General features: G+C 38.8%; 1 protein-coding gene across 1 annotated transcript in view; it reads left to right on the forward strand.

Moving 5' to 3' along the window:
- The window catches only part of Spta1 (spectrin alpha, erythrocytic 1), a 78,793-nt gene that overhangs the window by 61,321 nt on the left and 1,724 nt on the right, over nucleotides 1–15,748 (forward strand). The window contains exons 40-51 of the mRNA XM_021155742.2: nucleotides 541–639; nucleotides 1,949–2,120; nucleotides 2,618–2,694; nucleotides 5,951–6,160; nucleotides 9,112–9,408; nucleotides 10,132–10,244; nucleotides 11,324–11,341; nucleotides 12,230–12,281; nucleotides 13,128–13,315; nucleotides 14,216–14,269; nucleotides 14,736–14,882; nucleotides 15,570–15,714. Of these exons, the coding sequence (XP_021011401.1) occupies nucleotides 541–639; nucleotides 1,949–2,120; nucleotides 2,618–2,694; nucleotides 5,951–6,160; nucleotides 9,112–9,408; nucleotides 10,132–10,244; nucleotides 11,324–11,341; nucleotides 12,230–12,281; nucleotides 13,128–13,315; nucleotides 14,216–14,269; nucleotides 14,736–14,882; nucleotides 15,570–15,714 (1,572 nt within the window). The remainder of the gene's footprint in view (nucleotides 1–540; nucleotides 640–1,948; nucleotides 2,121–2,617; nucleotides 2,695–5,950; nucleotides 6,161–9,111; nucleotides 9,409–10,131; nucleotides 10,245–11,323; nucleotides 11,342–12,229; nucleotides 12,282–13,127; nucleotides 13,316–14,215; nucleotides 14,270–14,735; nucleotides 14,883–15,569; nucleotides 15,715–15,748) is intronic.

Below are 15,748 nucleotides of genomic sequence, written 5' to 3' on the forward strand. Positions count from 1 at the left end.
ATGAAGATGGTATGAGCTAATATAAATAGTTTTGAGGAAATTTCAAATGAAGATAGAAGCAATTTTCAGACTTCATCTTCACTCCTTTTCATCCTGTAAGTTGCACAAATAGCCTTTTTAAAAAGAAAACAATCTGAAATAAAGGTTTGCATTAAGATTTGATAGCATCCTGCCTCGTCCTTAACTCCTACCTTAAAGACCAGCTCCTAGTTTAGGATGACCTTAATAGTTAATATTGTATCAAAGATGGAGTGTTTTTAGTAATTGCATGAATCTGGGTGTTGAGACATCCTTATAATTCACTCCTAATAATTTGATTCCAGAATAAAAAGAGAACAGTTCTTAGAGACACATAAGATACAGAGAAAGTCACTCTTTCCAGCAATATTACCCTGTTTGATAGGAAACAAGGATGTGCACCCACATCCAGTCCACTAATAGGGCTGGACCAACCCTGTTGAATAAGACACTGTGAGCTTGCATGTGGGTGGAGGTTGATGTTGCTTGAAATTTTTGGCTTTTGTTGATTTGATCATGCAGAGTTTGCTAAAGAAGCATGAAGCTTTGGAGAACGACTTTGCTGTGCACAAGAACCGGGTACAAGATGTTTGTGCACAAGGAGAAGACATTCTTAGTAAGGTGAGTTTTTTTGGGGGGGCAGGGAGGGGATATGTCCATTCCTGCAAGTGATTGGCCCAAGCACAGGAACAAGAACAGTGATGAAATTACATACAGAAAGTAGTGAAATAGAATTATATAGAGATTCTTTTGATACAGTATCCTGCTGTGTAGCTCTTGCAAAGCTTAGAACTTGCTGTGTGGACCAGTTTCGCCTCAATCCTACAGAGCCCTGCCTGCCTCTGCCTCCAACTCTGTCCTCACCCCTCTGCCTCCAACCTTCCTCCCACCTCCAGCTCAAGTGCTGAGATTGAAAACATATTCCAGTATGCCCAGATTCTGCTACAATACAGAAATTTATTAACCCCTTCAAAGCAGAATTTAATTTTTCCCCAGAATTTAAATTTTCCCACTCAGCTGAAAATTATTTTTAAGTCCTATGTGCCTTACTATCATCTTTCATAAAAATGCATTGTTGGCCTTTTGACATTCTCTATAAATATTGAAACTAGTTTTAGCTATTGTATTACTTATGGTAGTCATTGCTGTGATAAACACTATGATCAAAAACAACATGATGAGGAAAGAGTTTATTTCATTATATGCTTCTAGTTAACAGCCCATTGCTGAAAGAGTTCCAGGCAATAACTCAAGCAGGGCAGTAACCTGGAAGCAGGAACTAAAGTAGAAGCCATAGCAGAATACCGCTTACTGGCTTGCTCCCTATGGCTGCCTTAGCCTGTTATAATACGAGAACTGCTTGCCCAAGGGTAGCACTACCTACAGGGATCCAGGCCCTTCCACACCAATCATCAATTAATAAAGTTGGTTCCATAGACTTATCCATAGGTCAGTCTAGTGGTGGCATTTTCTCAATGCAAATTTCTTTGTCCTCATCAACTCTAGCTTGTGCCAAGTTGAGATAAAATTAGCCAGTGCATCCCTGAGTACTCCAAGAGCTTTAAATGCATTTTCTCATATACCTTGCGGTGAGAAGGAGCAGAGAAGAACCTCTTTATAATTTGTGAATCTTTCTTTTGCTTGCATTATCTCTACAAGGCCTGATTGATCCCTAAACAGAGATGATTCTATGCCTTTTGGAAGCTTCATAAGTAAAATCACACTTGAATAAACAATTGTGTCACAATTGCCCAAATTCTAGAATGAAAATAACGTTCTTCACCATACACAAGGAATGGAAGAGTTATAATAGACCTATGGGATGGTATTTAGTTGTTTTCCATAAGAGAATATCAAGTTTCTTAATGGTGTCAGAGAATCGTGTTTCCAGCTTGTCAGCATAGCTGACTAATTCCTCCTCTCAACCTAGGAATCACAGGAAGAAACTCAGAACAAGGATAAGATTTCCACCAAAATCCAAGTTCTGAATGAAAAGACAGCCTCTTTGGCCAAGGCATTAGCTGCTTGGAAGTCACAACTGGACGACGTGCATGCCTTTCAGCAGTTTAACTGGAAGGCTGACGTGGTGGAATCCTGGATAGGTATTCGATGCCAGGGCTACTCTAAGAGTACCATTTGAAGAATGTCTCTAGATTTTTCCTTTACTTTTGAAAATGGGGTGAACTACTCATTTTTATTCCTTCTGGGCACAGTCTTACACACACACACACAAATGTGCACACAGGTGGTAGGGAATAAGGTGGCATAAACCCACAGGATAGTTGTTCCAAACTGGTAAATTTCATCATGCTATTCAGAAAGGAAAATCCTTCATAAAGTATTCTAGAAAACAAACTACAGTGTTTGTTGGTTGGTTTGTAGTTCATGTTCAACCTTCAACTTTCCTACCTCCCAGGATTCAACATTTCTTTTGCACTTAGCACTCTCAGTCAGTTTTATTTTAAGGACAGAAAAGCCACCCATTCCTCCCACTGCTTCTGTATTGCACTGAGTCACCTGTTCTGGGATCAGGAAGCTTTCTTATTAGCTACTGTAAATAATCATCAAATATTACATCCTATTTTTTCTTATTTGTTAGGTGAGAAGGAAGCAAGCCTGAAGACCAAGAGCAACGGTGCAGACCTCACTGCCTTCCTCACACTCCTGGCAAAGCATGTGAGTTAGAGAGGCCATGTGAAATGGAGCCAGGCAGGCCCAATATTTATAGTTTAATTTTTTTATAATTTGTGCTCTTGCCTTCCATTTCCTTCTCCCTCTTCCTCCTCCTCCCACTACTCCCTCCTTCTCCCTCTTCCTCCTCTTACCCCTCCCTACTTCTCCCTATCTCTCTTCCTCTTCCTCCATCCCTCTTCCTCCCTCCTCTGTCTCTCTCTTCCTCTTCCTGCTTCTTCACCCCCTTCCTTGATAGTAGAGGTTTGTGTTTATCATCTTGGATTTTATCAGAGTATCAGCTTTTGGCTTTTCTAATTTTCCCCATTTGTGTATCCTAATTCTTATAATTAGGCCATTTTGTTACTATAATTAAATGTTTTATGGAACAACTGAGACCTGATGCAATATCTCAGTGGATAATGCATGAAGAATTGAGCTCAGATCCAGTACCAGTTCTGGGAGTTAGAGATGGAAGGAAGTGTCTTGGGAATTTATATTTCTCCACTGAATGAGAGGATCTTGTCTCTAAAAGGAAGGTATAGACAAAAGAGGAAGACACCTGATTTCAGTTTCTTCCAGCCTCTGCAATTCTACTATACATATACACATACACATACACATACACATACACATACACATACACATACACATACACATACACATACACATACACATACACATACATATACATATATATTCCACACATAGACAATTAAAAAATACTTCAACCTTTTAATAAGAGTATAAGTAGCTTGTTTATAGAAAGAGTTATTAACTTCATAATTTAATGCTTTTAATCCAAATAATACAAGAAATGACAAGGTCCTGGAAAATGCAAGAGAATGGGAGAAAGGATGAGATTATATAGGAAATAAGAAAGAGGGTGGGACAAGACAGATTTCTTCTGGGGGTGTGGCTTCAAGGACTTCCTATCTGCCACTATCTCCTAAAGAGCGCACAGTATTATCACTGCACCAAGGATGAAGTTTCTCACATAAGTGTCATTTATAAATATTATATATTTTGATATCATACTTCTCTCTAATTTATTAAGTTTTGTTGGAAAGATGGATCCATTTGAATTTGAAGTTATTAATTCATGATGCTTGAAGCTTTAACATCTGATCCACCAAACATCCTACTTTTTGCTGTTTGGTTTCTGTTTCCTCTTTGTTCTTCTGGTCTTTTTGGTCTTTATTTCTGGCAGTTGCTGTGACCTTTTGTCCAGCAGGGGGTCTCCATCACAGTTGGGGGTGAGTAAAATTCTGGCAACTATAATAGCCTTTGGTCCAGCAGAGGGTCTTTGTTCTTCTAATTTTTGGTCATGAATTAAAAGGATAAGAAATATAATATCTCATTTCCTCCTGTGTGAGGACTCGCACACTTCATTTCTTCTTTTTCCTAAGCACTTGAACTAGAGCATCTCCTTAGTAGGTTCTGAAGTCAGCACTCTGATGCCACAAAAAGAATGTCTAGCATCTGTGGCTTTTGATGCTATTTCTGCTTGACTCCTAGGATACTACCTGCTCATTTTAGGGTTCTAAAGTGACTAGAGTTTAAAATACAGAAGAATGGTGAGTGGCTGGACATTCCTGCAGTTCTCTTTCTACAGCCTCTGCAAGATCGGATGCCCCATTTCCTCTCAATGGCTATTTTTGTCCCTTTAACTTACATGTCATTGCCAAATCCTGAGCGGTACATCCCTGTGAATATCTTACCCAGCTCAGCATATTCCTAAAAGGGAAATATGGAGTGAATAATTTTGTTACTATAATAGTTTTTTGTCTCTCAGACATTGTAGACCCTTGATTTGTAGCTTCTTCCATTTAATTCAGATTACATTAAAATGATAAATATTTTTGATAATTTAAAAATTGTTTTTAGAAATGCTGGAGAGATGGCTCAGCAGTTGAGCATACTGATCATCATTCCAGAGGGTCTGGGTTTGATTGCCAGCACCCACACTGCAGTAACAATGGCCTGGAAATCCAGTTCCAAATTTCAGGTCTCCATGGACATATATTCAAAGAAAACACCCATGCACATCAAACAAAAGTCAGTTTGTAATTGTTCTCAAAAGAGAATAAATCTATTGTGCTGCATATGTTGGTACAAACCTTTAATCCCAGCACTTGAAAGGCAGAGGCAGAGGCAGAAACAGGCAAAGGCAGGCAGATGCAGGCACATCTTTATGAGTTTGAGGCCAACCTAATCCACATAGTGAGCTCCAGGCCAATGAATGCTATATAGTGAGGACTTATATTTAAAAGAATGAGGGAAGGAAGAATAAGAAAAAGAAGAGGAGGAGGAAGAAGGACAAAGGCAGAACTGTTTTAATGCAAGTCACATTGTTAAAGCTCATATAGAATTCCAGACTTTGATTTTAACATTTCTGCAAAGTTTTCATTTCTATAAAGCTTTTGTTTGTGTATCCAAAGCCCCTAACAATGCACTGCCTCTAATTAAAGCAGAGTATGCCATTTTGAGAAATTCTCAGAAAGTATGTCTTACAGGACAGATGCCATGTCATGTTCCAATATCACCTTAACAGTTTTATCCTTAGTATGCAATCTATAAAATATACATGCACTATTACTTCAACATAATTCCAAGGACAACATTCTGACCATCTTCTTTAACCATATGTGTGTGTGTGCGTGTATATTTGTGTATGTGGTATTATATATACATACATATGTGCATATATAATACGTATATAATATATGAATATCTTTGATGATATATATGCATACATACATATGCATATTTATATATTCTTTTTCTTCCCTTTACTATAAAGGGATAAAAATACTCTGACATAAGCAATTTGGAAGAGTGTATTGACTCACAGTTGAAATATAGTCAATTATAGCTACAGGCAGTAGTAACGTGAAGCACCTGGTTACATTGTGTCTACAATCAGCAGAGACAGAAAGCAATAAATGTTTGTGCTCTGCTTATTTTCTCTCCTTTTTATACGGCCCATGACTTCATCTCAGGAAATGGTGCCATTCAAAGTGTTTGGGTTTCTCCATCTTAATGAATCTGATTGTGATCATCTTTCGCATACTTGACCAGGGGGTGAATAATTCCTCACAGGTCTGTCAGAACGTCTGCCTCCCTAAGTGAGCCTGTTTCCTATAAAGTTGGCAAATGACATTACCCATGACACTATTAAAAGTCTGGTTGGACACAAATACAACTGGTCCTTTGGATACCTCCCTGGCCCTACTCACTGCTTCTCTTTTGATCTTTTCAGGACACACTGGATGCCAGTCTTCAGAGCTTCCAGCAAGGAAGGCTTTCTGAAATCGCTGAGCTGAAGGACCAGCTTGTGGCTGGTGAGCACAGCCAAGCCAAAGCCATTGAGGAGCAGCACGCAGCTTTGCTGAGGCACTGGGAACAACTGCTGGAGGCATCTAGAGTTCACAGGCAGAAACTGCTGGAGAAGCAGCTGCCTCTACAGAAGGTCAGGATGGAGGGAACAGAAAGAGGGGAGGGACAGATTATCATAAAAGTACATCTCACTGAAATATGTTAGGTGCCCAAAACTATTTGGTTATTAGCTGGAGAATCCAAACACAGTAACTAGAAAATACATTTGGAAGGAGTTACAGAGACAAAGTTTGAAGCTGAGACAAAAGGATGGACCATCTAGAGACTGCCATATCCAGGGATCCATCCCATAATCAGCCTCCAAACGCTGACACCGTTGCATACACTAGCAAGATTGTGCTGATAGGACCCTGATATAGCTGTCTCTAGTGAGACTACGCCAGGGCCTAGCAAACACAGAAGTGAATGCTCACAGTCAGCTATTGGATGGATCACAGGGCCCCCAATGGAGGAGCTAGAGAAAATACCCAAGGAGCTAAAGAGATCTGCAGCGCTGTAGGTGGAACAACATTATGAACTAACCAGTACCCCGGAGCTCTTGACTCTAGCTGCATATGTATCAAAAGATGGCCTAGTCGGCCATCACTGGAAAGAGAGGCCCATTGGACTTGCAAACTTTATATGCCCCAGTACAGGGGTACGCCAGGGTCAAAAAGTGGGAGTGGGTGGGTAAGAGGTGGGGGGGAGGGTATGGGGAACTTTTGGGATAGCATTGGAAATGTAAATGAGGAAAATACCTAATAAAAAAAATAAAAATAAAAAAAGGAAGTTTTATAAACATCTTTAGTACAGAAAGGGAGCAACAAATCATTCTTTTTTAAATTGAGTTTTTTTTTTTTTAAGATTTATTTACTGTTATGTATGTGAGTGTTCTTTCTGCGTGTACACCTGCATGCCAGAAGAGGGCATCAGAATTCATTATAGATGGTTGTGAGCCACCATGTGGTTGCTGAGAACTCAGGAGCTCTGGAAGATCTGCAACTCTTAACTTTTGAGCTGTCTCTTCAGCTAACATAATATTCTTATGGGCAAAACGGACTTCATAAAACATGCTCCCCGTGTATCTCCTTTCCTGGGAAGGAATCTTCAAGTCTGTTACTTATTGCTAAACCTTGTGTGCTGCCTTTAATCAAATATTTTCATCCTCTTCTCCTTTTCCAAGTTCTCACTATTAAGTAAAATAATAGATCTGGAAATGCAGTAGGCCTTGTAGATCTAGAAAACTAAAGAGTTCTTTCCAGTGTTAACTTCTGAAGCATGTTAAGTGACAACCATACAGTATCAATAACAAAAGAAAGCCAAGCTGAGTGTGGCAGGGCTTACTTGAAACCCCAGATTTCTGACTCAGGGTGAAACGAAAGGATAAAGGGTTCTAGGCCAGAGAGTTTAGCATTAGCAAAACTCTAAGAAATTAAAGACTGGTAGTGTAGATCAGTGTGTACGTCAGTGGAAGTGGAAGTGAACGTGCCTAGAATGCAAAAGACTCTGGCTCTGACCTTCAGGACCAATAGAAAAATTGATTCAGAATAGTCAGTATTGTCACTACCTCCAGACCAGGGAAACAATTATACTGGACGATAATTTAAGGCAGAGAGTTAGAGAGGCACACAATGAGTCTCAACTCTTAGTTAATTCCTACTCTACTGAAGAATGTGCGTACAAGATAAGTAAGTCTTAAATGAAAAAGTAAAGCAATTAGATTGACATCTTTATGTGCATAGATACATTCTACACAGAAAATTACCTAGCATTCTTATTCTGTTTTCTTTAGTTTTAATTAGCAAAACGTTTATTTTAAATTTCTATTATAAATATCAACCAATCTATAACACTCTTAATATAGCATGAAATGGTCTATAGATTGTGTTCCCATCTTGTTCATTTTCTTTGGGTTGATTTAAAAAAAAAAACTCATTCTCACAATTTCTCAGAAAAATCATGTTGACAATTCACTCAGTTGAGTCAAAAGAATACAGCAATACAGCGCATTTTTGATCTGGAACCAGTCTGTCATTTACTGTTTGGATCAGTCCATGATTTCTCTGTCCTCTAGTCATGTAAGTTCAGAGTCCTTGGAGCATGTGAGTGGCTGTGGACAACAGTATAGCAGCAGGTGTTTCATGCACAGACTGTAGGTCAGTGTGTAGGTTTAATGAGTGAGGCATCAGATGAGATCACAAGAAAGGTTTAGAAAGAAGGTGGGAAGGTAACTTGGTGTAGTCAATGAATTATGAGGGTATGCCGTCTACAAAAGTTGCAGGAAAGAAAGGGAGACAGTATAAAGGATAGAACATAGTTGCTTGGGTTTTTTTTTCAATTTCCCAAATATTCATTTAGCACTTGTTTCTAAGTGTTTCCTGTGCCATGTAGAACTTCAGTACAAACTTCAGAATAAGAAATAATGTGCTGGGTGGTGGTAGCGCATGCCTTTAATCCCAGCACTTAGGAAGCAGAGGCAGGCAGATTTCCGAGTTCAAGGCCAGCCTGGTCTACAGAGTGAGTTCCAGGACAGCTAGGGCTACACAGAGAAACCCTGTCTCAGAAAAAAAAAAAAAGAAGAAAAGAAAGAAAGAGAGAGAGAGAGAGAGAGAGAGAGAGAGAGAGAGAGAGAGAGAAAGAAAGAAAGAAAGAAAGAAAGAAAGAAAGAAAGAAAGAAAGAAAGAAAGAAAGAAACAAAGAAAGCAGGCAAAGAAAAAAGAAAAGAAGGAATGTAACTGAAAATTACCCTCACCACCCGTAGAATCATGGAGGTAAAAATAACGGTTTAAGCCAGTCCCTCTCTTCATCTGTAAATGGTGGAAAGCTTGAGGAATTTCACACAATAATAATAATAAAAAAAACCTAAACCCTGGCAGTTCCTCTAATACATACTCATTCCACCCCATCACAGGGTCAGTGCTAATTTTAGTCTCATTGGTTGAGATTGCTACTCGGCAAATATTTGAAGACACTATTTTTATCCTCAATATTCTCTTCTCCTAAAGGACTTTATCAGAAGCAATGAGGGTGTCTTTTTTTCTGCAGGCTGAGGAGCTATTCATGGAATTTGCACACAAAGCTTCAGCCTTCAACAACTGGTGTGAGAACACTGAAGAGGACTTGTCAGAACCTGTGCATTGTGTCTCTCTGAATGAGATCCGGCAGCTGCAGAAGGAACATGAAGCCTTCTTGGCCTCTCTGGCTGGGGCTCAAGAGGATTTCAACCATTTGTTGGAGCTAGACAAGCAAATTAAAGCCTTAAATGTCCCCTCCAGTCCTTATACCTGGTTAACAGTGGATGTGCTGGGAAGAATCTGGAACCACCTGCCTGACATCATCAAGGTAACTTGAGGTACAACTCAACATCTTCTGCCTATAGGAAGCATGACCAGTGGATCTATATCAAAGTTAGGGATATTGAAGAAAGGAATAGAGCTATTCTTTTCATTAATTAATTATTTTAATTAAGCTGTGGCAGAAGTCAAGAAACAAAACTAAGGGAAATTAGAAAGTATACACACACAGACATACACACACAGACACACACACACACACACACAGAGAGAGAGAGAGAGAGAGAGAGAGAGAGAGAGATGGAATATCTTCTGGTTTGTTGTCTTGTTGTTTGGTAGCAATTAAACAATTGAAGGAAGCAAAGAAGATAGATAGAGATAGAGATAGAGATAGAGATAGAGATAGAGATAGAGATAGAGATAGAGATAGAGATGATAGAGATGATAGAGATGATAGAGATGATAGAGATGATAGAGATGATAGAGATGATAGAGATAGAGATAGAGATAGAGATAGATAGATACACACACACATACATAGAAAGATATAGATAGGAGACAGACAGACAGACATATGAATGGTTGGACAGACAGATGAATCGATGGAGAGACAGACAGACAGACAGACAGACAGACAGACAAGCACATTGCTGTGCATCTGTGGAAGATAGGTTATCTTGGAAACAGAAATGTGCACCTATACCTACAAAATTGATTCTTTTATGCCAACGTCCTTCTAGGTGAAGCAGTTCTGCTCTTTGTTACATTGTAGGAAAGGGAACAGGAACTACAGAAAGAAGAGGCTAGGCAGATCAAGAACTTTGAAATGTGCCAGGAGTTTGAACAAAATGCCAGTGCCTTCCTTCAGTGGATCCAGGAGACCAGGTGTGTTGTGCTTTCTTCAAACTAGAACCCCACATATGCTGTTTGCAGCAGGGATGACATAGGCTGCAGAACGAAGTATTACGTACTCTGTCCCCATCATCTTATTTTGGCTCTGCTTTATACTTGTATTTACTTCCTCAATTCCCTTACAGTGTTCTTTATTCTTGCCCACCATTTTTTTATTTTCTTCCTGACATGCATACTTATACTCCTGTTGTGTATGCTCACTCTTCAGAGAGAACAATAACAGCCCTGTGACTGCATTGCCATGTTGCATTTCATACTTCAACACCCATTATCTTAACTGTCAGAGCAACCTTGAAACGTGCAGAATGGATCTTAGTACCTCTTCTTTTAACCATGGAAAGTTCAAGTAGATAAACTGTCTCCCTCAAGGTCACATACATATTTATTGACATGACCAAAAACATAACCTGCATTGAGCACCCAATAAGCTATTATGTTGCCTGCCAAATAAAGCCATAACAAGGATGGAATGGTATAATATAGCCTAATTTCATTTATTATATTCAAGATGTGTGTGGAGATAATGTGTATTACATCTTCTGAGTAAATGACCTGGAAAAAGGGACACATAAAAAGTTTAATATGTTAGTATGAATGGTCAAAGTATGAAGATTATGCCCATTAGTAGCTCACTAATGTGATATTTTAAAATTTAGTGGTGGCTGAATGGTCTATAATTAATGCTTCTCCACTAAATCAAAAGAAAAATTGCACTGTGTCTACAAACATCTGGCCGAGGTTGTATGAATCGCTGCATCCCCCTCTGCCCCAGACTTTGGTTCCTTTACATTCCCCTGTTGTATAGTGAGTGTTGGAGACTTAGCATGCAGATCAGTATGGGTCCCCTTTGTCCTGGAGGGAGAAGCCTCACACTCTGAGTTTCTCAGTGTACAAGAGACTTTGTAAGCAGCATGGGGATGGATAGATTTCTATGTGACCGAAACAGACTTAAACAATCATCAATAAGAAGAAATGCAATCATTTATTATGCTAACACATATTTTCCTTTTCTTTTTCTTCTTATGAATGCTGCTCCTGTCCATCGTTTCCAGGGCCTATTTTCTGGATGGGTCAGTATTTTCTGTAATTATGGGTTTTTATTTTATTGTCCTAGAATAACAAGTTAAGAATACTTTAGGGCTGATGTATCATATGTCATCAAAATCTGCTGGTTCCTAATTAATAATGTGGGGCAAAAATAAGGATTCATATTTCCCCCAGCCCTGCACTCATTCTACTGAGTATGTAGTGCACTGTACCTGCATGTCATGACTGTAATGTGCTGAACCATTCCAGTGATGACAGTAAATGACAGAAAGCTTGAGGAATTTCACACCATGAAAAATGACTAAACCCTGGCAATTCCTCAAAAAAAAAAAAAAAAAAAAAAGAATGGTACCTCTCTCACATGTTAAATGTATAGAATAAAACCTGGAAATTTATGAAAAGTATATCTATATGTTCAACCAAATGTGGGCTGAAAATATTCAGAAAAACTGTGTTTTTCCTGAATATATAAACATTTTTTGTCATCATTCTCTTTAAAGTCCCTAACAACTATCTTCATTGTTTTGGTTATTATAAGCAACCTAGATTATATGCACACACTACATGCCACATATCCGTTTTGTAACTGCAACCTCCACTATGTTACTAACCATAAAGTCCCCTATGGACACCAACAAATAGTCATTTGAGAGTAAAACTAAAGAATAAGTGTGACTCCTTCTAGACAGAGAAGAACTAGATCTGACTTTATATTCCTTTTTATCTGTCTAGAAAGATTGACAGACAGAAGGTTTGGTCATGAAAATTTGCCTTCATGAAACCTTATTTTATTGGGTCCACGTAGCTTAAGAGAAGCAGAAACAATCAACTGCAGAGGCTTTGAGCAAACAAGTCTGTGAAATGTGGATCTCTGTTACAACAAATAATGTTTTCTTTTGATTCTTAATTAGATCATTGCTCAAGGAAACAGGAACTCTGGAATCCCAACTTGAAGCAAATAAAGTAAGTAATGTTTTTTTCACTAGCTGAAGACACTGCTTGGAATTTAAAAAGCACAGGGAAAAATACATAGAGGCAGCCTGGGGATGTTTTATGTAGAATTTACCCTAGGATGTAGTTATACTCACATGTCAATTTACATTCTCACTTCAGATCCTGATATTATACAGGCCCCAGTTTACTTAAATCTTTGAGTATAAGCTTTTACAATACATCTAAGCTAATGAATACATGAAAGGTACTTAATTGTAAGGGCAGATACTCATATTCCTAACCTATAACCTAGAGTATCAATAAATTTCTATTGTTTGATATAGGCAAGTAATATAACAGAATGTAGATCTGCTCATTTCAACTAAGGGAAACAGTGCTTTAGAGGAGTATTTCTCAGTCTTGTTTGCATTATTGTCTTTTTAAGATAAAAAGATATTTAGTTCAATATACATTTTCACTAATGAGAAAAGAATAAGATGTCAGAATAATCTACTCTGTAACATCAAAGTGTTTACTCATCCCTCAGAGCCACTTTGCCCATTGATGTGAGATGAACAACTTTCCCTTGTTGGAATGCTTTGGGAAAATGTAGACGTTTTTTACACATGTATACTGTTGCTTAGACAGATGCCTGTCATCGCTGATGGTGAAGAAGTCTTGGAAGTGAACACACTGAGGCTATTGCATGAGTCAGAGAGCTAATTCCTAGTGAATGGAGATAATTCACAGTGTGCTAACTGGAGCTGGTGGGGTCTGAGTTCCAGGATGACAACCATCATCTCACACAGCTGTTTTTCAAAGGGAGGATTAAGAAGGGTTGTAACTGGTGAGTTGATTGACTGCCTCTTTTCCCAGAGGAAGCAGAAGGAGATCCAGGCAATGAAGCGCCATCTGACCAAGATTGAAGACCTGGGGGACAGCATGGAAGAGGCTCTGATCCTTGATATCAAATACAGCACCATTGGACTGGCCCAGCAATGGGATCAGCTGCACCAACTAGGGATGCGAATGCAACACAATTTGGAGCAACAGATTCAAGCCAAGTACTGGTTTAAACCCAGGGCAGGGAGTGGAGTAGATGGTGTTAGATGTTGGAGCTTAACTAGGTTGTGCTTCAGGCACCTGATAAAGAGCACTTACAGAGATGGTCCGTTAGCTTACCATATCCATCTCTCTTTTCTGTTCCACAACTGAGCTACTTTTTTTCATAGTAGGGTCCACAGTGAAATAAGCAATGTGTCTCTGCCTCTATGTGTACACATCTTCCTTAAAGACACATGAGTCCTCCATCCAAATTTCAGGGTCCCTTTAACATCGTATGATCTTTTCAGAAACCATTCACTTTTATAAACTTCCATTTAAGCTATAATATCTAAAATGGAAGATTCAAACTGTGGACTAATAAAGCATAAAGGAAGAAATTAATTTTTCCTAAATAAATTAAACCTAGCACAGCAGTTTATGTCTTAATAGTCTTTGAAACAATTTTTGTACATTCTAAATTGACAATCGTTTTCTCTAAATTTCCTTGTTATAAATAATTAAACCTTTTCAAACCATTAAATTTCTGTTGAAGCTTTGCAATTTTGCTAATGTACTGGAAAGCAGCCAAGGAAAATTTGTAACTGAATGATCATGGCTCTCTTCCAATAAAGCTTTATTCATAGGCTTTGAATTTTAATTTCACACATTCTTCATGATTCATAAAACATATTTTGATTGTTTTCAGCAATAAAGAAATGTTGAAACCATTCTTGTCACAGGAGCTGTTTAGAAACAGAAGGTGGCTAGATTTGGCTCCTGGAGCATAGCTTGGAAACCTCTGAACCTAGATACCTCAAATGATATATTGTGCATTAAAATTCCTCTACCTTTGCTATGGCATGTCTTTTGACACTTACTGTTTTGTTTCCAGAGTTAATTTATATATTTTTTTCTTCCAGAGACACCATAGGTGTGAGTGAGGAGACACTGAAAGAATTTAGCACCACATACAAGTGAGTTTAACTTCACAGTTGGCTGGGCTTTTGCCTTTTGGAAAATTCAGAATAAGTTTACAAATAATAATTTCTCTCTCCCTCTCTATGTGCCTTGATAGAATCTTCAGTGACGATCTAGTCTATGTATGTTAATTAGCATCAGTATTGGATTTTCTAGCCAATTTAATTTTCTGTTAGATCCCTGTATTTTAAAAGTAAAACATGTCTTTCAATCACCATCCAACTGGTGATTGTTTGTTCTGCGTATTTCAGCTGCTTTAGAGAACAGAATGAGAGAGAAGAATTGTCAGTGTTTTGTGTTATTCCTACTGTTACTAGGTTTAACAAAAACACTCAGAGAAACAGACTTGATTCTGTGTGTTCCCATAATATTATAGCATGTCACTGAAGATCTAGGAATTTGATCTTTTCTGTGTTTACCTGGTTCTCTCTTGAGCTTGATAAAAATGTGTTTGGCCTTTAGACACTTCGATGAGAACTTGACAGGGCGATTGACTCACAAAGAGTTCCGCTCTTGCCTGAGAGGACTCAATTACTATCTGCCTATGGTAGAGGAAGGTGAACCTGAGCCCAAGTTTGAGAAATTCCTGAATGCTGTGGATCCAGGGAGGTAAGAGAAAGAGGTTATGGTTGGGGCTTAACTGGAGATGAGCATAGAGCATTTGGTCCATGGAACAAATAAATTAACTTACTTGAAAACAGGCAATAAGACAACTGGCAAGCTCTAATTTTAAGATTGGTTCAGAAGTAAATGGCACTGTCCCCAACTTAGTCCCAAGCTCTATAGTTTTCTCATCTGGCAACTATGTTTCTTCTGTGAATTTCAGCTGTTTCTGAGGGAGGGACTTGAAAGAACAATCCACTCTTACGCTTGTCTGTGAGCCCTTAAGGAGAAATTAATAATTCAAAGGCCACAGGCAAGAGTGGAGTCTTGGGTGCTTGTGGTAGGTAAGACAGAGCCATGCACAGCTCAAGTTACTGTAAAGAGCTAATTCTTTCTAAATATGGAGGAAGATAAGGAATCATTATCTGGGCTCTTACACTGATGGAAAATTCCAAATAAACATGTATGATAACCCATGGAGACACATCTAGAGTCTAAGAGACTGAATATTTGTCTATAAGATAGTGGGAGGGGGTCAGAATAGATAGCAAAAACCCAAGTGTCAGAGAGCCTATTTGAAAGAGAAATTCAGGGGATCTGGTTTTCCTCTGCCCCTGAGGTGCTATACAGGATGGGAGGGATAGACTTTTCTTGTCTTCGGAAGGCACAGTTCCTGCTCTGCTTCCCCTACAGGAAAGGGTATGTCTCACTGGAAGACTACACATCATTCCTGATTGACAAGGAGTCAGAGAATATCAAGACCAGCGATGACATAGAGAGTGCATTCCAAGCTCTGGCAGAAGGCAAGGCCTATATTACCAAGGAGGACATGAAACAGGTGGGATTCCCACTCTTGCTTCTCCTATTCTGAC

The sequence above is a fragment of the Mus caroli genome, unplaced genomic scaffold (genome assembly GCF_978045245.1).
Source record: "Mus caroli unplaced genomic scaffold, Mus_caroli_1 scaffold_1, whole genome shotgun sequence".
Lineage (NCBI taxonomy): Eukaryota > Metazoa > Chordata > Mammalia > Rodentia > Muridae > Mus > Mus caroli.